At 41.0% G+C, this 25293-nt stretch overlaps 1 protein-coding gene across 4 annotated transcripts in view; it reads left to right on the top strand.

The window, feature by feature from the left end:
* The first annotated feature begins 442 nt into the window (after nucleotides 1-442).
* Nucleotides 443-25293, top strand: part of Arid3b (AT-rich interaction domain 3B) — a 45381-nt gene continuing 20530 nt past the window's right edge. For 3 of the 4 annotated variants that reach the window (XR_013438692.1, XM_021728317.3, XM_005316796.5), the window contains exons 1-4: nucleotides 443-585; nucleotides 3338-3980; nucleotides 23361-23432; nucleotides 23626-23698. Coding sequence is in view for 3 of the 4 variants with exons in the window: in XM_021728317.3 (XP_021583992.2) it covers nucleotides 3414-3980; nucleotides 23361-23432; nucleotides 23626-23698 (712 nt within the window). In the remaining variant the exon portion in view is untranslated. The remainder of the gene's footprint in view (nucleotides 586-3337; nucleotides 3981-23360; nucleotides 23433-23625; nucleotides 23699-25293) is intronic. The other variant, XM_040274813.2, reaches the window with a different exon arrangement.

The raw sequence follows: 25293 nt of genomic DNA, 5'->3' as shown, positions 1-25293 counted from the left end.
CCAAGACAGAATCATTCGATCTAAGAGCGGAAATGACTAAGAACCACCAATTTGAGGATAGGAGACTGGGAGGGGACCTAAGCAAAAGAAAACTCCGAAGCCTCTTTGTTTTTACTAGACTTTCTCTCAACCTATCGCTCGCACCATACCAACCTCCGCAACCAGAAAACACCCAAGAAACACTAGGTAAAGCCCGGCTCTTTTCAACTCCCCGCGGAAGTCTCCCACCGGAACTCTCCTATGTCAGTGCTTTCCTATTGGATGAAGCTTCCGCCCGCTTCAACTTGCTTCCCCTCACAACACAGGCGGGCCGAGCAGTCCCTAGAGTCACTTCCGCTTCGCCCCATACCCCCTCCTCGTTCCCTTTTTAGCCGCTTCCGGCCTCAAGCCCCGCCCCAGCCCGTGGGCCCCACCCTTCCCCGCCCCTCCCCCGCCCCCCGGCCGGCTGCCCGGCCCCGCGGCGCCGCTTCCGGTGCGGGCCCCGCCCCGGCTGTGGCCCCCGGCTGCGGAGAGTAGGAGACGCAGCTGCCGCGCTGGGCATTGAGCGGCTCCTTTGCCGCGGCGGACTGGGAGCGCCCCGCACAGGTACGCTGAGCGGATCCTAGTTCTTTTAGCCGCCGCGGGCATGGGGGCTGTGGCAGGTGGAGGTGACCGAGGTGGGAGGGGAGGCAGGTGTGTAGGGGAGACACGAAGGCGCGGGCCGTCGGAGCGCGGGGACCGCTGAGGAAAAGTGAGAGCCCTGGGGAGGAGCCCCGGGGCGTCCTGTGCCCATAGGCGTGATTTAAGATAAAGGGAAAGAAAAGGGTAAGGGGGCCCCTGGGAACCGAGAGGGCGAAGATAGGTGGGGTCGGGGCGATCCGAGAAGAACCAATGAATTGGCTGAGAGAGCTTAGTAGAGGTAAAAGTGATAGGGCTGGGTGGGGTGGGGGGACAAAGAATGGGAGGGGGGCCATTGGAGTGACCTGGGAGGGGGAGATTGGAGGGGCCCGGGGCTAGTGGGTCTGGCAGCGAAGGTAAAGGAATGGTCAGCAAGGCCAGACTCAAAGGCGCAAGCTGTCGGTTTTGCCTGGCTTAGTGGTCCCTGAACTTTAGGGGAAATAGGGGAGGACCTGTGTGAGGGGATGGAGTGGTTTAGATTTCTGAGATTAAGTTCTCCAAATGTAGGCAGGTGGTATTGTTTGGATCACTGACTACTTAGGGGCTGGGGGAAGATGGGCTCTTGGCGGGGAGAATGTGTATATTGAGTTGTAGAACTGAGTCATCTCAGACTTACTGAAGTAGCTGTGGGACACCTCCCCCTCTGCTGGGGACAGCATAGAGAACATGGTGCCACAAGACAAGAAGCAGTTGTTCAGTGACTGACAGGACTTGGTTGAAAAATTATTTCGATTGTGACTGATTGTAATGATTACAGGACATGTTTTAATGACTACCAAATCATTTACTTTATTCTTTAATTTTCTTTGACCCAAGTTTTTTTTTTAACTTTAAATGAATATTTTTGGGCTAGGGATGTAGCTCAGTGTCTAGTGTGTGCAAGGTCCTAGGTCCAATGCCCAGTATAGGAAAAAATAAATAAACAAACATTTTGCCAATTGGATTTATTGTGGGTTTAAATTTTTTCATTCATTTTGATACTCTTAAGAAGAGTTAAAGCAGAATGAAAGTATTGTTTTGGACATATCTCAAACTCACACTTTCTAAAAGTGCCAGGAGAGGAAGTAGAGACAGTGAGGGGCAAATTGGAATTTGAATCTTACAGACTACAAAAAGCACAACCTGTGCTTCTAAGATGCAGAGAAAATGAGAATTTTTAATCTCTGCTTTTTTGCCTAGGTTTAAAATTTGTACTTTTTTTTTTTTACTCTAACCTATTTAAAAAACTTAATCCAAACCATTTTTATTGTTAGAGATGTAGTTACTTCCCTTGAATTTTTAAATATGCTAAAGACATTTACTTTTCTTTTTTCTTTTTTTTTTTTGACTTTCAAACTCAATCCCAAAAAACTGAAACAATGCAAGCATCAAGTCCCAACCTGTACAGTGCAGCTTCTTTCATGTGATGACAAAATTGTACACCATGCTGCAAGTCCTGTTCACCCTAAAATTTGCTCCTGCCTAGTAATTCAGTTATAGAGACTTGCTGAGAAAACAACTCAAGTGAAGAGTCTGGAGAGGAGGGTGGGGGTAGAGGTGGAAAGGGTGTGAAAGGGGTATGTTTGGAGACTGGTAAGAATGCAGATAAACCTGCCCCCACAATGCTTTTGGCCTGAGAGCCTTTTCTTTTTGTATTCGTTGTAGAATAAATATCATAATAGAAATTAACCATAAAGAAAGGTGATGTGAGGAGATTTACTTGGCCATTTATAAAAAAAGAAGCCGTATTACCTTGTTTAGATAATATTGATACCTGTTTCAAATTAATTAACTTTAAAATCTCCAGAGGAATTCTCCCTGTTTGTTTTTGAGCAAGGATTGCAATTTGAGACTCTTGCCTCCTTGCGTGTTTCTTTCTTTCATGTTGTTGAAATTGGATTCTTTCTGAGGCTATAATGTCCAGTTTGCCTGCCTCAGTACACTCAGCAAGCAGGCTGGCAATTTGATCTGGGAAATTTGCAAAGTTTAAAACCCAAGAGCAGTTTGCTTGGTTTTGCTTCTTCTTTTAAGAGGATGCATTCTGTCTGCCTGTGTCAACTTGAATGGTAATATCTTTCTTCAGTGGGCCTAGGAATATAAGTAATAGTCTCTCTTTTGCTAGCAGGCCTTCTTTTTTCCCCTCTATTATTGTGGTTTTCATATTCCTGTTTAGTACAAACCCATTTACCTTTTCAGTAATAAACAGATTAATGTTTGAGAATGTAGAGGGAGAGAGATCAGAACACAGATGCTAGCAGCTTAAATATCATCTGAATTGCTTCTTTTAAAACCCCCAGTAAGGTCTGGGGCTGTAGTTCAATGGTAGAGCACTTGCCTAGCATGCATGAGGCACTAGGTTCTATCCTCAGCACCACATAAAAATAAACAATAGAAATAAAGGCATTTTGTCCATCTACAGCTACAAAAACATTTTTTTAAATAAAAATAAAACCCTCAATAGTATACCACTATTGAAATTCACCCCATTTCCCCTCTTAGATCCTGTTCCTCTTCACACCTTTCCCTACCCACCCCTCAAAACCCAAATACTCATTGAAAATCAGGTTTAGAAGCACTAAGTTTATGTTTAGTATTCAGAACTTATGGCTCTTTATTGGAGGAAAGAAAGCCTTTTATATCTGTTTTACACAGGTTTTTTTTTTCCCCCCCCTCCTCTGTGGTTTTGGTTAATCACATAAAGTATAAACCCAGTGTGCCTGCTGGGCTATGCTTGGGTTTAGAGCCATGCCAATCTGTGGTCGAAGCTTGAAGCAGTAATGGAGCCACTGCAGCAGCAGCAGCAGCAGCAGCAGCAGCAGCAGCAGCAGCAGCAGCAGAAGCAGCCACATCTAGCACCTTTGCAAATGGATGCCAGAGAGAAACAGGGACAGCAGATGAGAGAAGCCCAATTCCTGTATGCCCAAAAACTAGTTACACAGCCAACTCATCTTTCTGCCACACCTGGGAGACCTTCTGGCAGCCCTGCTCTGGGTCCCTTAGCCAGAGTTCCACCAGCCACACCAGTGGCCCGAGTTTTTGAACGGAGCAACGTGAACTCAGAGCCTGAGGAAGAAGAAGGTGGTTTAGAAGATGAGGATGAGGATGAGGATGTTGCAGAGGTGGCTGAAAAGGGGGCCCAGGCTGCTTCCAAATATTTTCATGTGCAGAAAGCAACTCGCCAAGACCCCAGAGTAGCACCCATGTCCAGTCTGCTTCCAGCACCAGGGCTCTCACCACACGGACAACAAGCTAAAGAAGACCATACCAAAGATGTTTCCAAGGCCCCACCTTCTGTCTCCACAACTGGACAGCCAAGCTGGAATCTGGATGAGCAGCTTAAGCAGGTCAGTCTTTCCGCTATAGGAGGCCATTTATTCTTTCTAAAGGCTAGCTAGAAAGAGTATTGGATGGTCTGGTGCTACGCCAATCTGGGTCTGCTCATCCCACTTCACTGAACCACACCATAAACAGACTTTGAACTTTTTTTTTTTCATTTAATATTTGTTTTCTTGGGCTTGGGGTATAGCTTAGTGGTAATGTATTTAGTATGCCTGAGGCTCCAGGTTTAATCACCACCACCACCACCACCCACCCTACACACAGAAATTAACATTTGCTTTCTTGATTAAACCAATAGAATGTATCAGTAACTTGATGTAGATTGTTCCAAGTTTGACCCAAAAGAATATCAGTATAATCTTTTTTTTTTTTTTTTTAAAGGAAGAATGAGATTGCAACTGTGTTGATGTGTTGAGGATGCATCTAAAAATGTGAGATGCATGACACTGGAGTTTTTCCAATAATAACGTAAAAGAACAATCTTGCCCAAGAACTTCTTATTTCCAGGCTAACCTAGGATCATACTCTTTAAGGGAGATTTGAACAGAGCCGACAAGAAGCTTTTGTACTGTGTATGTTTCCTAGTAAAGAGGCTTATAGACATGATTTCATTTCACCCTTATAACATCTGCTTAGAAAGAGAGAAGGGTGGACCTCGAAATTCCCCTTATAGCCAAGGAAAACTTCTAAACATGGCTGAAATGACTTCTAAATGTCAGAGTCAGTTGGGAAACTTTTTTAAAAGACAGACTGGAGTCCTAATAAATTATCTTGGAGAGTAGAGCCTACGGAATTTGTATTCTTATTCCAAGTCTTTTAATTTTAATTTTTTTTCTTTATGGTGTACAATGTATATTCTCACTCAAACAATGAGATGGTTTAGGTTGGGAGTTCATGATAAAGCCATTAGTACCTGGATACTCAGAATATAGAATGTCCACATGCTCGTCATGTGTTCCAAATGGTGCTGTTTAGAAATTATTTGTGAAGAGCCAAGGGTTAACACAGAACAAATGAGAAATATAAGAAAGGTCCTTTGGAACCTGAAAAATCAAGTATCTTTGGATCAAGGAGCCCTGTGCAGTTGTCCTAAGTTTTACAACAACAGTGTGCAGTAGATTCTAGAATGAGAAATAGGCTCAAGTCCTATTTTTTTCCTGTATCTTCCTCTGTTGTCTTTTGGTAGCCACACTTGAATTGCTCTAAGCCTGTGTCTTATCATCTGTGGAATAAAAGTAATGAAGGTGCCTCGCAAGGATACTTTGAGGATTAATGAGCTAGTCCATGTGAATATCTGTGCAGTGCCAAGCACATGGTGGCTAGTAATGCTCCAGAAGCTGTCTTATGCAAACAGTGCCATCTTCTTCCTGCATCTACACTGACAGGCCTCTGAACCAGAGAAAGTACTAAGATGTACAAAGGGTTTCCCCTCACATGACCCAGGGAGATAGCAGTAGAGCTAGGACTAGAATCAGAATCCCAACTTCCACGACAGCAGCACCCTGGCTGCCAGCCCAGACCCGCCTCCTGGCTGATTGCTTTGCTTTAGCAAAACATCTGTGAGTTGCCGGCAGCCCCGCAATTGCTGCTGCTGTACAGTTGGCAGAGTTCCATGCTGGTCGCTGAGTCAGCTCATAGGATCCTGCCCTGACAGCGCTGGGAAAGTTCAGGCTCTAGGCCGCTGGGCTGCCCCCGCCTTGGCAGCTGGCCAGCCTCTGCTTGTGTGCGGTCGTTCCTAGAAAGTGCAGCCGCGTGCGAGGAACAAGTGGAGCTCCAGAGCCTGTCTTCAGGAAGTGCAGCAGGTGTTGAGGTCAAGCCATTAGAGCTTTGAAAAAAGCGACTCTTCAGAACTGGCTTGTGTGTGTGCACACGTGTGTGCCATGGCAAGGCAGCCTGCCTCAAGTCCTGGACAGCAGCCACTGCCCAGCTATAGAACTCGGCACTCTTGGGGGCTGGCTGTTGGCATTTGACACCCTTTGAGTTCATTTAGGTGTCTGAAGCACACTCACTAATTATAGACTGCCTGGCAGAGCACCTGCCAAAATGTTTTTATAAATGTTGGAGTAGCTGAGGCCTAATCCCTGCCCCCTGAACTTGAAAATCAGGAACTGGGTCAGGGGGGCATTGAGTGGACAGTGACTTAAAATCTTAGATGAGCATCTCCTATTCCTCTTATGGATTTTATTTTTTCAAAATGGGTTTGGTTTGTATTCTTTGTCTAAAACTTGTATATGTGTGTGTGTGTGTTTGAGTGTTTTATTTATTTATTTACTTAATTTTTAGAAGTAGTTGGACACAATATTTGGTTTATTTATTTTTATGTGGTGTTGAGGATCGAACCTAGGGCCTTGTACATACTAGATGAGCGCTCTACCACTGAGCCACAATCCCAGCCCTAAACTTGCTTTTAAAGAAGTAATGTGCTTAGGGATTAAGATTTTTTTTGTTGTGTTTTATAAGGAAGACTAAAAATCTATCCTTGAGTAGGTCCTATAGAAATCGTGGAAACCATGAGACTAGCTGTTTATTGTTTAGTCTTTTTTTTTTTTTAATGTAATTAACTTCTAGAGAGCATAAATAGGGCTGCCCTTGCTCCAGCAATTGAAAGGCTTTAGGTGTTACAGTGTCCATTTTGTTCTTTTAAACAACAAACTTGTACAGAAGGCTTCTTTGTGCCAGGGCTGTGCTTCTTGAGGTAAGTCATGTCTTCCCAGGGAGCTGGTGTGATGGTACTGGGAAACCTCAAGGTGGATTGGAGTAAATACTTTGTCCAGGATCAGCTAAAGCCAAATCTCCAGTCTGTGCTATGGTGTAGATATTTCTAATAGATAGATGTTTATTTGTTGCAGTATAGGGGATTGACCTCAGAAGCACTTTACCTCTAAGCTACATTCTCCAGCCCTTTTTATTTTGAGACAGGGTCTTGCTTAGTTGCCTAGGCTGGACTCTAACTTGAGTTCCTTCTGCCTCGGCCTTCAGAGTCATAGGGATTTCAGGCAGCATGACCACATCTGGCTATGATGTAGGTATTAGTTTTGTTTCACTCACTAAAGTAAAAAAGTTAAGTGTTGTCTTTTCCCCCCCTTAAATTAACATCATAGCATAGCTTGGCAAATCAACAAGATTACTCTATTTTGGAAGCTTTGGTGAATGTGGGTGTGGGTGTGGGTATGGTGTGGGTGTGGGAAGGGGGTGTTGAGAGTAGGAGAGGTAGCTGCCAAGCAAAGAGCAAAACTAGAAAACTTAAGGGTGCCATAGATTATCCATTGTTTCTGAAATCCCTTTCTTAGAATATGTAAAGTCAAAAATATTTTATGAATTCTCTTTGAATTGAATAAACTCTTAGAAAATGTTTGTTTCTGAAGATCTAGATCATTATGAATATAGTATTCTGACACAAGAGCGATGTGGAAAATGAATAATACCACCTAGCCCAACATCTTAAAACCCGTCAGATTTCTATGGGCAGAGTAAATAATTGTAAAACAAGACAACAAAGAACTGAGTGTTTCATCTCTCAGAGGAAATCACATAGCCAATGGAGAGAGGGCTGTTATTGACCTTTTAGGGGTGGTCTTCTGTTGTCCTGGATAGAGGTCGTTCAGGCAATACAGTCTTTGTCTGTCTTGAACCTGTTAGTAGAGCTAGGTTTCCAGAAAAGCATAGACTTCTTTCCACAAAATAGGAAGATGAGCGATGACTTGATGGCCTGTGGGAGCCAGAGTATGTATGTCTGGATTTCTGCATACCTTGGCAGTCACTTTGGTTGTGTGACTTTGCATAACTCAGTGTAAAACACTACAAGTCGTTACTCAATAATGTAGGCCCTCTCCTTCTCTTCTTGGATATTTTACAAGGTTTTGCCTCAGTTGCCTTCTAGGATCAAGAGTCTAATTTCAGAAAACTTGTAATTAAAGAATTCCTAACACTTCCTAAAGCTTGCTAATCACATGCATTAATGAGGAGAAGGTATTGCCAATTCTGAACACGTGGAAGTTGTTTGGCGCACTCTCCACTCATGACAGCTGTGTAGGCTTTCTTTGAATTCATTGGAGCAGCATCTCTGCAGGACTGAAGCAGAGGAAGCTTCATGGCAGACTCAAAGAACCATGTTAGATGGGCACTGGGAGACAGGAAAAATGACGAGGAAATTTTGTCTGTTTTCCCCCAAAATAATGGATTTTCTCTAAAAATAATAATTTTATTAACTACTTCAAAATCAGTCTTGTTTTATTGTGAGAGATGACTTCCTGCTGAGCAGTTAGTGGACAAAGATGTGTCTGCCTTTTTCTCCTAAATGTTGTGACTGTCTGGTTTTCCAGAATCTATTCCTGTAAGTAAAATGTGGGTCTTTGGGCTAGGCCTCCTTTTCTTGGTACATACTGTATGACTAGAACATCTGGGACTTTTTGTAAAAATTGTGTAAAATATTGCCTTTAAAAAAAATTGTAGACTTTCCTCATTCTTTGTACATGCCCTTGGCTTCTATAATCACAGTAGAGTCTGTCTAGATCAGTAGTTCTCATTTGGAGGTGGCCCTCCCTTTCTTCCCCCAGGATACATTTGGCAATGTCTGGAGACATTTTTTGTTTCTGTGACAGGGGTGTTGGCAGATGTGCTACTAGCATCTAGTGGATAGAGGCCAGAGATACAGCACACAGGACAGTTCCCCACAACAAAGAAAAGAATTACCCAGTACAAAACATCTAGGTTGAGAAATTCTTGTCTGTATTGTGTCACTGGAAAGAAAATCGTATGCTATGCTTTTCATAAACAGTGCTCTAGACTTAGCTCCTTTGTGCTTCAGTCTTAGTAACTGAGGGCTTTAGCATCCTTGATTTTTTTTTCTTCTATTTTTCAATGTATGTGTTGGGTTAGGTGTCTCCTGAAGTCATCTGAGTGAACAGACTGCCACCTGGGAGAGGCCTAGGACCTAGAACTTGAGATCTCTTACTTGGCTCTAAGCAGGGTTCTTCCAGCCCAGCATTCCATTATTGTGGTGATTTGTGAGAGAGCTTGGTTGTCCTTCTAGTCATTAACCCCAAAAGATTAAGGCACAGTTACTTGGCAAACTTGTTACTAAGTAACAGATTTAATAATTGACTCAAAATTGGTTTGAGAGAAACAGAAGGTAGATTTAGATATTAGCTCTACCACTTGATTGCTGGACAAGTACTTTGGACAAAGGTCCTAACCTTCTAACCTTCCTCTTTCAACCTGTGCATCCATTTATTCCAGAGGATGATAATTCTCTCCTACCATCCTCAGGAATCTATTTTAAGATATTACAAACATGGAAGAAAAATGGTTTGAAATATTTTTGTAAAATGTATACACTATACAATAAAGATCAGGTTGAATTGTCATTAATGTGTAAATACTTTTTAAAGCTATATTTTTTTAGTTTTTATAACCTTTGTAGATAAGATGCTCCACAAATCCTAGACAGTACTCTAAAACAACTCCTTCTGTAAGTTTTCTGGAGTTGTGGCCAAACTCAAGTATTCTAGAGTTCTATGAAACCTTTCAGGATTGCACTTTTGAAGATGCTGCTTTCCATATTAGAATAGGGGGGCTGGGGTTTGTGGCTCAGCGCTAGAGCGTTCCCCTTGCACGTGCAAAACCCTGGGTTCAATCCTCAGCACCACATACAAAAAAAAAAAAAAGTGAAATAAAGATGTTGTCCAACTACAAACTAAGAAATAAATTTTTTAAAAAGTTAAAAAAAAGAATAGGGATACGTGCATATTTTTTCTTTAGGTAGAAGTAAGCTTTATAGATATTAAATCCTTATAAGTACATGATCACTGACTAAAACTCAGTTCTTCTCCCTCTTTCCAGAGACTAATCCCTCCATGCTTGTCCTAGAGCGCATCCTCTCGTAGATTTTCAGGGACTTGTTCATCAGTGAACCTCTCCATTTCCTGACCTTTGGACTCATGCTCTTCTGGCGCCTTCTCCACATTAACAATTATCTAGCTCCCAAACTAAAAAAAAAAAAAAAAAATTTAAATTCTTCTTTAGTCTTAAAATCTCCCTCATTCAGTTACTATAAAGGAAATGAGAGATCAGATTTAAAGAATTTTTCTTCTACACTTCTCCCTCAGGTTTTTCTGTATTGCTACCCCCCCCTTCCCCGCATCAAAGCTTCTCCAAAGAATTGTTTGTATTACACAATTCTATTTTGTCACCTCCTGCTCACTCCTTGGCGTACTCAATCTGGATCCTGTCCCTTAAATTGTTCAGGTTTCTAATGACCATCATGTTGCTTGCCAAGATTTCCCATATTATTCTTTTGACTTCTCAGCATGTTGAATACAGTAGACCACTTCCTCTTTGAAACGTTGGCTTCTTTCTGCTTATTTTACTTATCTCTTATGCTTTCTCTTCTATCTGGCCTCTAAAACTTAAGTTCCCCAGAGTTCAAGACTAAGTACTCTTCTCTGTATGCCCTGCATCTTTTACTTATGTGGCTTTAAATACTGTCTACAAGTCAGTGACTCCAATATATAATTTTTGGCTCACATTTCTAGTCTGAGCTCAGTGCATATATTCCCAGCTATCCGCTTGGCATTTCCATTTAGATATTTTACTTACATCTTAAGTTTAATGCTTGTAAAACTAAACTCTTGATTTCTAACCTCCTCCACATTATTTCCTTCTTTATTTTCCTTCTCAGTAAATGGCATTTTTATTCATTTAGTCAAGTATACCAAAAACCTTGGAGTTGACTCTTTCTTATCTCCTACTTTGTCACTCCTTGTGTTTGGTCATCACCATCAATTATCTGGATATCTAGAATCTTGCTACTTCTTTTCTTCTCCAGCATAACCTGCCCAATCCAAGCCATTTTCCTACTGTTGCAGCTCTCAGCAGGTTTCTGTGTCCCCTGATTCTAATCCATTCTGTACACAATAGCTAGAGTGATCTAAAAAACAAATCAAAAAATGTTACTCCTTTAATGGCCTCCAAGTATGATGTCCCACACTGTAATTTTAAAATCCCAAATCTTTATGATCTGGCCCTCCCTACTTCTCTAGCCTTATCTTTGACAATCTCTTGACCTATCACTGTGTTTCAATCACCCTCACTTTTGCATATGCTAGAATACCTTTATTGGTCACTTCCTCAGAGGCATTGTCATCACTCTCAGTGTAGATCAGGTTCTCCCTTTATATGCTGTCATTGAATGTTATTATTTTACATTGGTGTGGTTGGTTGGTTAGTTCCTAAACTAGATAGTAAGCTCCAAGAGAACAATGACACCATTTGATTTGCTTATTATTGTATAGTAATGTTACATTGTAAGCATTCAATAAATATTTATTTCTTCCATTTTCATTTACTGTCCTTTTTCATGTGAATTGCTTCATTCATATTTAAAAAAAAAAAGATTTTATTTTTTTAGGTTCATAGCAAAATTGAGCAGAAGGTACAGTGGTTTCCCATATACCGCCCTTCTCCACACATGCACACCTTCAAATGCTGTGCCAGAGGGTATATTTGTTACAATTGATAAGCCTATATTGATCCATTATTATCATTCAGAGTCCATAGTTTACAGTAAGGTGCACTCTTATTGTACAATCTGTGGATTTTGACAAGTGTGTGATGATTTGTATCCACCATTATGGTGTCATACCGAGTAGCTTTACTTCTCTAAAAATCTTCTGTGCTCTACCTATTTATCCCTCTCTTCCCACTAATCCCTGACAACCACTGATCCTTCTACTGTCTTCATGGTTTTGTTCTTTCCAGAATGTTGTATGGTTGGAATTATTTAGTATGTAGCCTTTTCAGATTTGTTTTTTTCATTTAGTAATATGCATTTAACATTCTTCCATGTCTTTTTATGGCTTGATAGCTGATTTCAGCTGAATAATGTTCCTTTGTCTGGATGTACCATAGTTTATTTATCCACTCACCTATTGAAGGATGTCTTGCTTGCTTCCAAATTTTGGCAATTTATAAATAAAGCTGATATTAATGTTCATATGCATATTTCTCTGTGGACATAGGTTTCAGTTTGAGTAAATTCTAAAAAATGCAATTGCTGGATAGTATGGTAAGGATATTTTCAGCTTTGTAAGAAACAGCCACATTCTCAAAGTGGCTGTATAATTTTGCATTCCCATCAGCAGTAAATATACCAGTACCCACTTTTCCCATTTCCTCACCAGCCTTAAATGGTGTTATTTTTTTTTTTTTTGGATTTTGACCACATTCTTTTTTTCTTTAGTTGAAATTTTATTGAAGCCGGGCACGGTGGTACATGCCTGTAATCCCAGCGACTTGGGAGGCTGAAACAAGAGAATCAAGAGTTCAGAGCTAGCTAGCCTCAGCAATGGTGAGGTGCTAAGCAACTCAGTGAGACCCTGTCTCTAAATAAAATACAAAATAGGACTGGGGATGTGACTCAGTGGTTGAGTGCCCCTGAGTTCAATTCCTGGTATCAAAAAAAATAAATAAATGAAATTTTATTGAAATAATTGTAGATTCACATGGAGTAAGAAATAATACAAAAATGATAATTTTATACATTTTGTCTTTTTTTTTTTCCCCATGGTAACATTGTATAAAACTGTATAGTGTGCCAGTATAACCTGGATGTTGATTTTGATATGATCCTTTGATATTGAGATTTCTTTCTATTTTTAAGCCATTTGAGTTGGATGTTTAGTACATTTTCTGAAATTCTTGTAAATGGGTTTTACAAGGCTTTGGGTTTTTCCTCTGCATCTCACTTGCTTGGTATCTCACAAGTTTTCAAGTGTAATGCTTTCATTGTTGCTTATTATTAAATGCTTTATAATTTCAATTGTGATTGCATCTTTAAGCCTTGGTTTGGTTGTTTAGAAGTGGTTTTGGTTTCCAATACTTTTTTTTTTTTTCTTTTTTCTAATATTAACTTATAGCACACTTACATTGTTAAAGAACTGGCATGCTTCTCTGATTCTCTGGAATTTAAGATAATCTTTTGTGTTGGCCTTGTGTATGATAAGTTCAATAAATGATCCATATGTACTTGGAAAGTGCATATTTGCTATTTGTTAAAGGCAGTGTTTTGTATGTCTAATGGATCAAGTGTATTGATTTCTGTTTGAAATCTTAAGTTGCCTTTGTGTGATCATTTTTTAAAAAAGGTGAGTTAAAATATTCCAGTGTAAGACTTGCTTTCTTTTGACTAGTATTTATTAGGTTAATTTAATTTATTTGGTTATTAGGATTGATGATACATTTGGATGATCTATTTCTGTCCTCTTATTTTGGATTTCGATTTATTCATACTTTTTCTTTTCTTTTCTGCCTTATATTGATTTGACTAAGAGGTTTATTTAGTATCTCTTCTACTGTTTTGGATGTTATACTTTCTGATTTTGTTCTTTTACTTGGGGGGGGTGTTTATTTTGTTTTTGTTTGGGGACCGGGGATTAAACACTAGAGGTGCTTAATGACTGAGCCAAATCCCCAACCCTTTTTATTTTTTATTTTGAGACAAGGGTCTCACTAAGTTGCTTAGGGGCTTCCTAGTTGCTGAGATTGGCTTGGAACTTGCAATCCTCCTGATTCATATTCCCGAATTGCTGGGATTACAGGTATGCACCACCACACCTCTGTGTTTTGTTTTGTGATAGGGTCTTACTATGTTGCCTAACTGGTCTCCCACTCCTGGTCTTAAGCAATAACAGTCTTCCTGCCTCAGCCTCCCAATTAGCTTAGGCTAATTGTGTTGATTATTCTTTATTGCCCAGGGAAGTAGGGCGCTGGATATTAAACCCAGAGACATTTTGCCATTGAGCTACATCTGCAGCTTTATTTACTTACGTTTTTTGAGATAGGGTCTCACTAAATTGCTTAGGGCACCACTAAGTTGCTGATGCTGGCCTCAAACATGCCATCTTGGGGCTGGGGATATATCTCAGTTAATAGAGTGCTTGCCTAGCATGCACAAGGCTCTGGGTTCAATCCCCACACCACCAAAAAAAAAAAAAAAAAAAAGTCACCTGTGCAGTAAACATGCCATCTTCCTGCCTCGACCTCTGAGTCTCTGGGATTACAGTCATGTCACCATGCCCTTCTTGACTGCTGTTTTGTACCTTCATGAATATATTCTAGATTTGTACTTTATTTATTCCACTTGGGGCTTTTTTTTCTTTTTCTACCAACATTTTCTTTTACTTGGGTCTTTGTGTGCTCTTTCAACCTTATTTGTGTGTTGTCATAGTGTTCCCTGTCTATCCCCCACTTGGCCATTATTTTTTTTAATTATTTGGACCAATAATAGGAGTAGTGGAAACTTCTCAAGAAGTCTTCTAGATATCTTTTTTTTTTTTTAACTAACTATGTCTTTTATGGCATTCTGCATTCACATTCAGTTTTCCAATTTCTAATTCCCTCTTCAGTTCTATCTGCTCTATTTTACTAGTCTTTATATTTTTATCTCAATTATTGTGTTTATTTATAAAAATTTTTTGGTATTTAAAATTTTGTCTGTTCTTACCTTGTGATTTCTATTCTTTAGCTCTTTGGGCATTTTTAACTTTTTAAACTTTATGTTGTGAAATTTGCTAAATTTTTTATTGTGAAAATTTTAAATACACAAAAGGCAACAAAGTATGCGTCCTTAATCCTGCCTTCTTTCATCAAGGATCAGTGTTTGACCATTCTTGTAAATATGACTGAAAGATGCTTTTAGATTAGTCTATTATTTTTTCTTAATTCTTGGGATGCATTCTCCCTTTACTATATTAGTCCTCTGTATAGTGGTTTATTTTATCTTGTGGTAGTTTGGTTTTCTCATTTTGGGTGGGGATTTGTTTCTGTGGAAGTACTTGTAAGGGGAATTTTTCCTTTCTTCTGGGGCTCAGATATAGTTTAGCTAGTTGCATTGGTTTGGCTGATGTGAATTTGAAGTCCACATCTATGCCTAATGAAAGCATGAGTTTCTATGGACACTTTTTTCCCATAAATCCCCTAGTAGATGGCAAAGTACCTTAATGCTTCTCTGGGCTAGTGAGCAGTTTTTCTGAGGTGATAATGATAAGTCTTTCAAGTCCTCTGACTTTAGTATAGTTATTTCAGTTCTGGTTCCTGACATGCAGGAGACTTGCAACCTGGACTCCTCTTCTGAGATGGGAGTATTTATGTGATACCAACTCCACTCCTCAGCCCTGAGCTGAGGAGTGCAATTCTTCCTTGAGCCCTTCAGCTTTGGTGCTTGCTCACTAATTTCTTCCTTTTTGTTTCTGACACTATGGAATGCTTACACCATAATAACCTGGGAGGGAAGTGTAGGCTGAGTACGTACCCGAGAGGAAGTTCTGAAAGTTTGTATTTGGTCCAGGCATGGTGGCACACACCTATAGTACCAGTGACTTGGGAACCTGAGGCAGGCATATTGCAAGTTTGAGGCCAGCCTCAGTAACTTTGTAAGGCCCTAAGCAACTAACAAGACCCTGTCTCAAAATAAAAAATGGCTGGAATGTAGCTCAGTGGTAAAGCACCTCTGGGTTCAGTTCTCCAATAAAAATTTTAAAAATTCCTATACATTTAAATTGTATAACTTGAAAAATAGTTTTGTATTTGTGGAGCAGTGATTGGGGCCAATTTCTCTAACCTCTTCAGATCTGTTTTCCTGCTGTGACACCTAGATGAGGGGCTCTCTTACTTGGCACAGAGAAAAGGAGGTAGGACTCTGTGGTTCTCAGATTTGAACTTGGTCTGGCCATTTCACTCCTTAGTATCAGGGTATCCTCTTTATCAGTGTTGCATTTTAATTTTTCTCCCTCCTTTTGTAAAAACACCTCATTTCAGCAGTCTGATTGCCTAGTGGAGTGATTCTGTGCCTAAATGGAAGGTAACTCCCCATTCCCCAACCCTACCCCCTTTCTCATACTTCATTAGTAAAGTGTCCCTTAGCTCTTTTTCCAAGCCACCGAATTTGAATTGATCTCTGTTGCTAGTAGGAGGTAGGCAGGCTCTTTCTGGTTCCTCCTAAAGTTACCTGACAGCGGAAGGTGTGCATCTGATAATTATAACTCCAGTGCTTCCAAGGCCTGAGTGATTTAGTTAAGAGCAGTAATCCTGATCTTATCAGGAAGGTTTTGTAGTCCAACAGTGTTGCTTATAACAGTATCTGTTTTACTTCCTGGGGCTCTCCTCTCCTTTAGGATTCTTCTGTAATCCTGCCATTACCCTCATGTCTCATTACCTCCTGGAATCAGTTGAAACTAGTGAGAGGGCAAAGAATGTTTTTTTCTTTTCTTCATACCAAATCTAGAAATTGGACTATTAATATTACAATGTCACCAACCAGGTCACAACCAAAGTAGTCACAAATGTAGCACATATATTATGTTTACAGAGCTACAGATCTAGCAAAAGATAAGGTAGTTTATTTATTTATTTATTTATTTTTAATCCCTAACAATCATCTCCACATTCAGCCCAAACACTTTATTACAGTCTGTATTTCAGAGCAATAAATTGATATCTGGGAGCCTGTGATCAGCCACTTGGAAGTCTAGTGATTTTGCTAATGAATACTTTGACATTCATTTCCTAGAAATTTACCTAAATCCTTGGCTTTGGGCTTCATATCTATCAGATTATAGAGAGTACAAAGAAAGGAAACACATTATCACTCTGTGTCTTCAGAGAACACTCAAGAATCTCCATTTTAGGGCTGGGGATGTGGCTCAAGCGGTAGCGTGCTCGCCTGGCATGCATGCGGCCCGGGTTCGATCCTCAACACCACATACAAACAAAGATGTTGTGTCCGCCGATAACTAAAAAATAAATATTAAAAAAAATTTAAAAAAAAAGAATCTCCATTTTAAGTTATCAGTGTGCTCAGTGGTGTTTAAGGATAGGATTATTTCTTAGAGGTTTCAGAGTGTGGGGAACCCAAGTGAAGAATTGGTAGCTTAGCCCTGTACTTAACCCTAAGGAAAGGGTTAACTTTTGCCTTGGGGAGGAGTGAGGAATGGGAACTAAAATTGCTTTGGACATCTGAGCTGTGCCTTTAATAAGATATTCCAGGTGGTCAAGGAGTAATCCTAAAATAGCCTAGATACTTAATTGCTTTTAAAGTCAGGCTCCTGTCTCTGGGGAGGTACAGCTCTAAGGAATGCAGTGCTGGCTCCTGAGATCTTAAGGCCTGGTCTGGTTGGATCTCTTCCTCCCCTGGGTCCCCTCCACCCCTGAGTCTCAGTAAAAAGAAAGGCCCAAGGTAGCCGCTTTGGACCAGGAGAATTTGCATTCTTTACAACAGAAGGTTGGCAATAAGTCTTTTGCTTCTGCTGCTACTAGCTACCTTAACCTGTTTTTCTCCTGGCTTGGATTTTGTTACCCCGTCCCCTAGGCAGTGGTCTGTTTTCATTAGTGCTCTGAGGCTTCCTGCTTGATCCCTTGCCCAGCTTCTGTTTGCATAGGAATATGTTTTGTTCACTGTAGGAATTCAGAGTCACCCTTCTCTCTCTTTTTCATCTCTTTAACCCAAATCCAATTGATTCCCTGACTTGACTGCCTCTTATGACAGTCATTTGTTCTTGGTTCTCTCTCAAAACCCAAATTCTCAGTGTGGGCACAGCCACCCAGTTCAGCGCTGGCTTTTTCTCAAGTCTTCAGTGCTGTTTATAAAAGCAATACATTGACATTGTAAATCACTGCAGAGGGATTAAAACACATTTTATTAAATGAAGAAACAGACTAGTCTCTTATCTGAGACTAAGTATTGTGAAGGAGTTATTTCTATAAATTATTCCATCCTTTCTTTCAGTGACATTCAAATGCAAATCTTTGTTGAAGACTGGGGAGAAAAATTGATAGGTTTTAACAGAGGAGTCAAAGTCAAATATAACAAATTTTTAAAAAATAGCACAAACATAATTTTTGTTTTGTTGGGTTTTGTGATATACACTGTGTGTGAGTGTGTGTGTTTGTGTGTTTTGTTTTGTGATGCTGGGAGTAAACCCAGGACCTTGTGCAAGTTCTAAGCAGCTGTCCTACTGCTGAGTTTTATACCCCCAACTGCCATAATTTATTTATTTTTTTTGGGGGGGGGGTCCTGGGGATTGAACTCAGGGGCACTGGACCACTGAGTCACATCCCCAGCCCTACTTTGTATTTTATTTAGAGATGGGATCTCACTGAGTGAGTTGCTTAGTGCCTTGCTTTTGCTGAGGTTGGCTTTGAACTTGTGATCAAAGCCAACTAGGTATCTGTGTGCATTTGTGTGTGTGTTTTATATTTATTTCAACATTAAGGAGTTGTTAAAAACATCCAGAACATTAATTTTAATCATTTGCTTTTGTGTTCAGAAAACATCCTCTGCCTTCCCACTGGTTCACAGTTCAGAGTTTAAATTTCCTCCTGGTATTCAAGGCATTTCACAGACTATTTCCACCTTAACTATTCAGACTTGCTGTCCTTACATCCTCCCTGCCAAAACATGCCTCAGTTATCTCCTACTCCATACTCATTTAAACTATAAACCTCCCCTCAGCCCATTCTTCAAGGCCAGCTTAACCTCCACCTCTGAGCATCCAGCATTTTCTTCCACCACTCAGGCACTTTCTGTTTTGATACTTGTTGCTTTGCATTATTAAATGCTATAGATGTGCTTGTTTTTCTAACTCATGGTAAAACTTCTAGTGGTGGGACCTATATTTTTGAGGATGGGGTACTCTCCTCAGCAGCTTGCACAGTGCTATTCCTAGGTGGGTTCTCAGGAAATCTGTGTTGAATAAATTTGTCATCAGATCTTTGCTTCTCAGGGCAGAAAGGGCCCCTAGAGATCATCTTGCCCAACCCCGTTTCGTGTTGGATTCCACATTGTGACATCCCAGACAGATGATCATCTAGAGACAGGAAGCTGCTCACCTCCTGAGAAGGCTCACTCCATTACTAGGCAGTTCTAATTGTTAAGAAGAGGCTTCACCTGTAGGCTTGGAACCTTCCCCCTGGCAACTTCTGCCCAGTAGCCCTCAGTTTGCTTTAGGGGATAGGAAGTGGGGGAGCAGATTCTCTTCCACAGGCAACTTTTAGATTTTTCAAATGTAGTGAATCTCTTCATTTTCTTCTAAGATTGAGATGTTAGACTAGAAGCACTGTTTTATTTTGAGTAGCAGTTAGATTTAGGGTTTGTTGTTTTTAAAACCTTATATGTACTTGACAGGATGCTGGGTGCCATTTTTCTCTGATTCCCTCAGAAGTGTAATCTCCTTGTCTGCCTGTCAGTTTCTTTGTCTCCATCCCTTTCCCTCTCTCACCCCTTCTCTGCCCTCCCCTCTGTCTCTTATCCCCTGAGGGAATATAGGAGCTCATCCTACACTGGATAGATGGATTGTTTTGGAGGTAGGGGTAAATTCTTATTTCACTTCCCCCAGATAATTCTCAGAGCACTTGTTGTGTTATTTCATTTGGTTGAAATACCCAAAAGACACTAATGAGATGAATCAAGGATTAAAAGAACCTCTCATTGATGAGAGCCACCCAAGGCTGTGACTTGGGCATTCTGTGGACAGAGGATTTTATTTCCACATTTTTCCTCTTTTTTTCTCCCTTCTTGATCTCTCCAACCAGACTGTGTTCCAATACTCTTTCAACCCATGAGGCTGCAGGATGTTATGAAGTGAGACCTAGGTGTGAATCCTGTTGCTGCTACTTGGAAGTTCTGAGGCTTTGGGCTAGTTGCTTGAACGCATTGAGCCAATTTTTCCCCAACTCTTAAATAATCCCCTATACATTGTAGAATTAAGTAAGAAAAAGCTTCTCAGGCTCCTGGTCCAGCCCTTAAAACACAAAAAGCACACAAATACTATATTCCTTTTCTTTCCTCCCCCTTCTTTCACTACCATTTTGGAGGCATTTACAGGCAAAACACTCTGACTTCCTTGGGGAAAATAGGCCAATGTGAGTGTAGAAGCCAAATCTGGTGTTGGATGGGTATTTGGGAGCAAACTGTCAGTTTCCTGTGAGCTCCTGGTGAGATCAAAGATGTTTAAAGAGTTCTAAAGTAGAAGAGGCTGTAAATGGCAATAAGTGACCACTCTAGCTACTGCTGACTTCCCACACACATTTCTGGGCTATTTAATACTGTGGTCTGCTGCTAACGGGGTAACAGAACCTGTTCCTCAGCAGGGTATACTTCCATGCAGCAGCCCTTCATCTGAAATGCTCTCTGTGGATCCCTTGTGAACCCGAAAGGGTTGAGCTCTTTTTGCATGTGTGTCTCCACACTTCTCCTGCTTCCACCATTTCCTGTTTTCTTCCACCTCTGTAGCCTCTGTCAGCCAATACTCATCATCCTAGAAAAATTATTTTGGTGTTGGTAACTTTCTAGTTTGTTACACCCATAGCTCATTGATAGTCTAAGAAATTTCTTGTACATAAACTTGAATTGCGTAAGTAAGCCATGTTTTTATGGCAGTTGATCGGAGAACCAAGAGAATTACTGGTTAAGCTTATAATCTTGCCATTGGGAAGGGAGGGAGAGTGGAGACAGAGGATTTATGAGGTTGATGGTCCTAGGAGAGCCCATGTCTGTCTTTTGGCATTTATGTCAGTGCTTTTTGTGTGATGGAGACAGGAGATACCCATAGATGCTTTAAGAGTGAAGACATAGGGGTACAAATAACCAGAACTTGAGCTGAAAAGCGTTGAATCTGCCTGGTGGACAGGGTTCAGGAATTACTCTCACCTCAGCCAGAAAATCCTGTGAAACAGGATCAAAGTTTAACTACCTCAAGACAGAGGCATCACTGCACATTAGACATTTTTCCATCAGCCCCAACTGAATATTTTAAATTAACGGGCCATCATTGACTTGGAATTAGACTAAAGAAAACATGCCCACACTGAGTCATCTGTTTTCCTTGCATTTTCTTTCAGTAGTAACTGACAATTCCTTTCTATGGAAAGCTTAAATAGTGGCATTACTCAAAGAGTTTGGTGTCTCATTTTTGTCCTCTTCTGGTCAGTGTTTCTGTCCTCTAGTCACTGAGTTGAAAGCCTTTTAGGCTAAAATTCTCTTACAAAGCAGATTTCTCAGCTATATCAGATGCTCAGATTCCTTTCCAGTTTGGGAAGAGCTGGAATGGAGGCCTGGCGGGGCCCCAGCCCCCACTGTACCAAAACATTCTTCTCTGTCTCTGGAGCTGAGCTCACACTTGGGTGTTTATTTTCACACATAGTTCCATGGTGCTCACACTGGCATGCTTGTTCTCACACTCCTGTCCTGCTGAGAGAGCCCTGTCTGAGATTTCTAGCTTGTGGATTCTGTCCTCACCATCCAACTGAGTGTTAAATAGTTTCTGAATGAGCCTTCAGCATGTCTGCAAGTTACAGTAATTAGCAAAAAAACTGGAGTTTTCATCTCTTAGTGACCTATAGAGAAAGAATTATCTTATGAACAATGTAGGCCTCAGATCTCTGGCTATAGAGGGTTGGGAATTGAGCTGCCACTGTAAACAGCTGACATAACAGAAGCAGCAATGATCCCCCCATTAAATGTCTTTCAGCCAATGGGGGCTCCTGGGATAATTGACTTTCCAGCAGGAATTACTGGCTCAAACAAAATCACTGGGCATTAGAGCGACCTACTGCATCCTTTGAAAGCGGGAATGTAGCAGTCTGGTTTTGCTGACCTGACAGGCATAATTCATCTTGATTATTCATTGTACTAGTTACCACCAGATGACACTATATTTCTGGTGGCTGTAATTACAATGTGGAGTTGAGGTTTAAAAAAAAAAAATCAAGCTAGTGTTTCTCCAGCTTGGGTTCTCTGAGCTGAAGTTGTTGTAGGAACAGTTCTAACAATGTCTACTTCAGGATCTGATGAGCGCCTGGTATGATAGCATTTACCAAGCACTTCCTTACACACATCTTTTAATAGATAAGCAGGGAAACAATTTGGTGTAGCCTGTTTCATTTCAACTGACAGGGTGTCGCTTCTTTGTTAGATTTACTTTACCCTGTGCTGAATTGTTGCTATTGGGAAATGGCTTTGCATCTCAGAGCCCCCTTTGAGTAGAAAAAAAACAAGTATGGCCTCCAGATATAACTGATTGATGTCTCCTGCTTTCAGGCTAGCTTGATTAAAGGGAGAGCGGGGGTAAACTGAAATCTAGTCAGGCTCTCATTTTTTGACAGAACTAGATCCCCATGCAGTCCAAAGAATGTGCTCCCAAGAAACCTCTGTTCTAAGCCCCTCCTCTACCACAAACATATCCCAGCTAGGTGGGTGATGTTTTTGCATGTGTCTGTGGAACTAGGAGACAAAGGAGAGCATGTAACATGGTCAGGGCATCCAGTCGCACCCATTGGACCTTCCATTGTCCCATGGGTCAAGAGTAAGTAGCAAAATTATACAGATTTCATACTCGCCACCAGCACAGAGACATTGTGACTGTACCATATGGAATGTGCATTTATATATTTTTTGAAGAGGCATTTAGTTGGTTCAAATAACCAGTTAATTATGTGCCAGACAATGTGATGTGTGCTGGGGTACAAAGATAAATAAGATGCCTTTGCTCTCAAGGAGCTTTCCTTCTGGTGGGGATGACAGATAATTCCAAAGTACTGTTAAATTCTAAACTAGCAATAGACAGAGACTGCTCCTAGGGTCCTTAGTGCAGCTGGGGATAAAGGGAGGCGCTCTTGCAGAAGAGGTGCCTGATTTGAGGAGAAAGAGTTACCTGGCTGATTTAAAGGTAAGAAGCAAATTTAAAGAGCATAAACAAAGGCGTGTTTACTCTCTCTTCTATTCAGTTGAATGGTGTTGATTTAATCTAATCAAGTAATTAAGCTTAGGTTGTTCATTATTTTCCTAATGAAAATGAACTGTGCCCAAGAGTCACCAGTCTGTACTTTGGGAACAGCCTCAGGCTATGATGACCCTCATATCATCACTAAGGCATTTTTATCACTAGGCTTAGGGCTTCCAATGTGAGGCTTGATGGAGAGACCACAACTTCTAGGTCTTTACCCTGCTCCCTTTAGCCCTTTATCTCCACTGGGAGCATTGTGTAGGAAACTAATATGAGTATCTTCACATCTGTAGCTCAGCAGATTTTAGGGTGATGGCTTCTGGAAGATCAACTGGGGAATGCAAGGTTTTTAGAACAGTGGGCCTTTGGGTCCCCTTTTTACAGCTTTATCAACTATAAGTGATACCCACTCTTCTCCAACAGTGGAGAAGGAAAAAAAAAAGATATTTTTGTAAGAGTATTAGAGGTGGTGGTCACTTAGCAGTCATTTCTAATCTGAGCCAAGCATCATCTGAAGGTCATCATCTTCCCCCAAAATGATTACCTTGCCCTCATACTCTTTCTCTTCCTATTCCCTTCTCAACATTGTTATGTTTTGTTCCCCTCTAGAATGGTGGTTTGGCCTGGAGTGATGATGCCGATGGAGGTCGGGGAAGAGAGATCTCTCGAGATTTTGCCAAGGTCTGTAATATGTCCTTTGTGATAAAGATGAGGGCACTTCTGCAGTGGGTTGTGTCTGTTCCCTAAGAATGAGGATGTGAGTGGTTAGTCAGTCGCACTGTACTTGTTTGGGTGATTGTAGTGTCTCTACTATGAGATTTCTTACAGTGAAGTGGAATGTTTCATTGTTTTTCTCTTGGGGTTGGGATTGCAGCTGTATGAACTGGACAGTGATCCTGAAAGGAAAGAATTCCTGGATGACCTCTTCATCTTTATGCAGAAGAGGGGTGAGTGTGCAGTCTCTTTGGTATTCCAATTCAGTGCTTATTTATTAAGAGCTTTCTGTGTGCTAGTCACTGTTACACATCCTTCCTTACCCTTCCTTGTCCAGAAAGATGAGCAGCATTTACTGCTCAGGTAAATGGTTTAGGATTTGTCTGAAAATTGACAACCACATTGAAGAAGATAGAGATGACTGGCAGAAAATGGATGGAGTGATCATCCTTGGCACTGCCTTATTTCTGTCTCTCTTCTAATTAACTGGTCTCTGGAGTCATTTCAAATTCAAATATGCTTTATTCTTAGCCTTATAGCTGCCCTGGGCTTCACTTAGACTAGCATGTGGGGCTTCTTGATGATGTATCTAATATCATAGAGACTGAGAATGGTAAGTAGAACAGTTTTTTAGAGAAACTGAAATGATCCACAGAGAAAAAGTCAACATTTTCTTCTTATCCATTGGCTCTTTGATCTTTGCATCCAGTGGTTTGGTCAGAATATTTCTGCAATTTAACTGTAGGGTATGTGTACATCTGCATTGAAATGCACCCACTCAATTCTCTCCTCCTTTCCTTTCCTTTCCTGCCTTTCTCACCAACCCCAATAACCATCGCACTGTAGACCATGATGTGACTGAGTCTTGAGCCCAGTGACTCAACTTCCTAGTTTAATATCATATCATAGCAATGGGTCCACCAGCTGGGTCAGTCCTCAGGAAGCATGGCCAGAAACCAGATTCTCTAGGAGAATGCCGTCAGCAAACTGTGTGACTCCAGTTTTATCACCCTGAGGATACAGCCATAGGAGAGCGCTGCTTCTAGGACCCTGCTGATATCTGATCATGCATCCTTGGGGGTCTGTGTCAGCAACTTTATTGAGACTTGGGAATGAAATTCTCCTTATTATTCTAGGCTGAGCTTCTGTTTCTTTCTCTCTCTCTCTCTCTCTCTCTCTCTCTCTCTCTCTCTCTCTCTCTCTCTCTCTCGCATTTTCTCTCCCTCTCTCCTCCTTTCTTCCCTCCTTTCCTCCTCCCCTCCCTCTCTTTCTCCTCCCTTTTTCACCTTCCAAAGCCTTATTGCCTTCTTGGTAGCAGGGCTATTACTGCTGGTTTACTTAAAAGGGCAATCGAAAGTTTTAAATCTCGTTCCCTGCAATCTCCAAGCCTATAAAAGCAGTTTAAGCGGCCCTAATTAGTTTACTTCTCTAACGGTTATCTGGAGCTGCATGTGTTAGTAAAAAACAAGAATATAATCCCGAAAGATAATGTGACTGGCAGCAATGAAACTCCCTGGTTGCCCTGAGAGAGAGAGAAATCCACTTAATACTTTGGTCTCCCTTTCCAATTACCTTTTAATTATTTACAAGCTTCACAAGCCCAGCTGGTGCAAACCCAGGAGCTGATCCTGTCTCAGAGGGGCTGCCATAGCAATATAGATTTTAATCAGCAATGTAGCTCCACTGCTTTATTTTCTACTTTATTGTTTTTCCCCTTCCCAGAAGTATTTTTAAGGGGAAATGGAAGTTAGATCAGCCTAGCCAAGAGCGAATGTCAGTAATTGTTTACTGCTACATGTCTCCACTAGAGTAGGAGCTCCTCAAGGAC

Source organism: Ictidomys tridecemlineatus, chromosome 5 (assembly GCF_052094955.1).
Source record: "Ictidomys tridecemlineatus isolate mIctTri1 chromosome 5, mIctTri1.hap1, whole genome shotgun sequence".
NCBI classification, from domain to species: domain Eukaryota; kingdom Metazoa; phylum Chordata; class Mammalia; order Rodentia; family Sciuridae; genus Ictidomys; species Ictidomys tridecemlineatus.
Note: the sequence above shows the minus strand (reverse complement) of the source record. Positions and strands in the feature narration are given on the sequence as shown.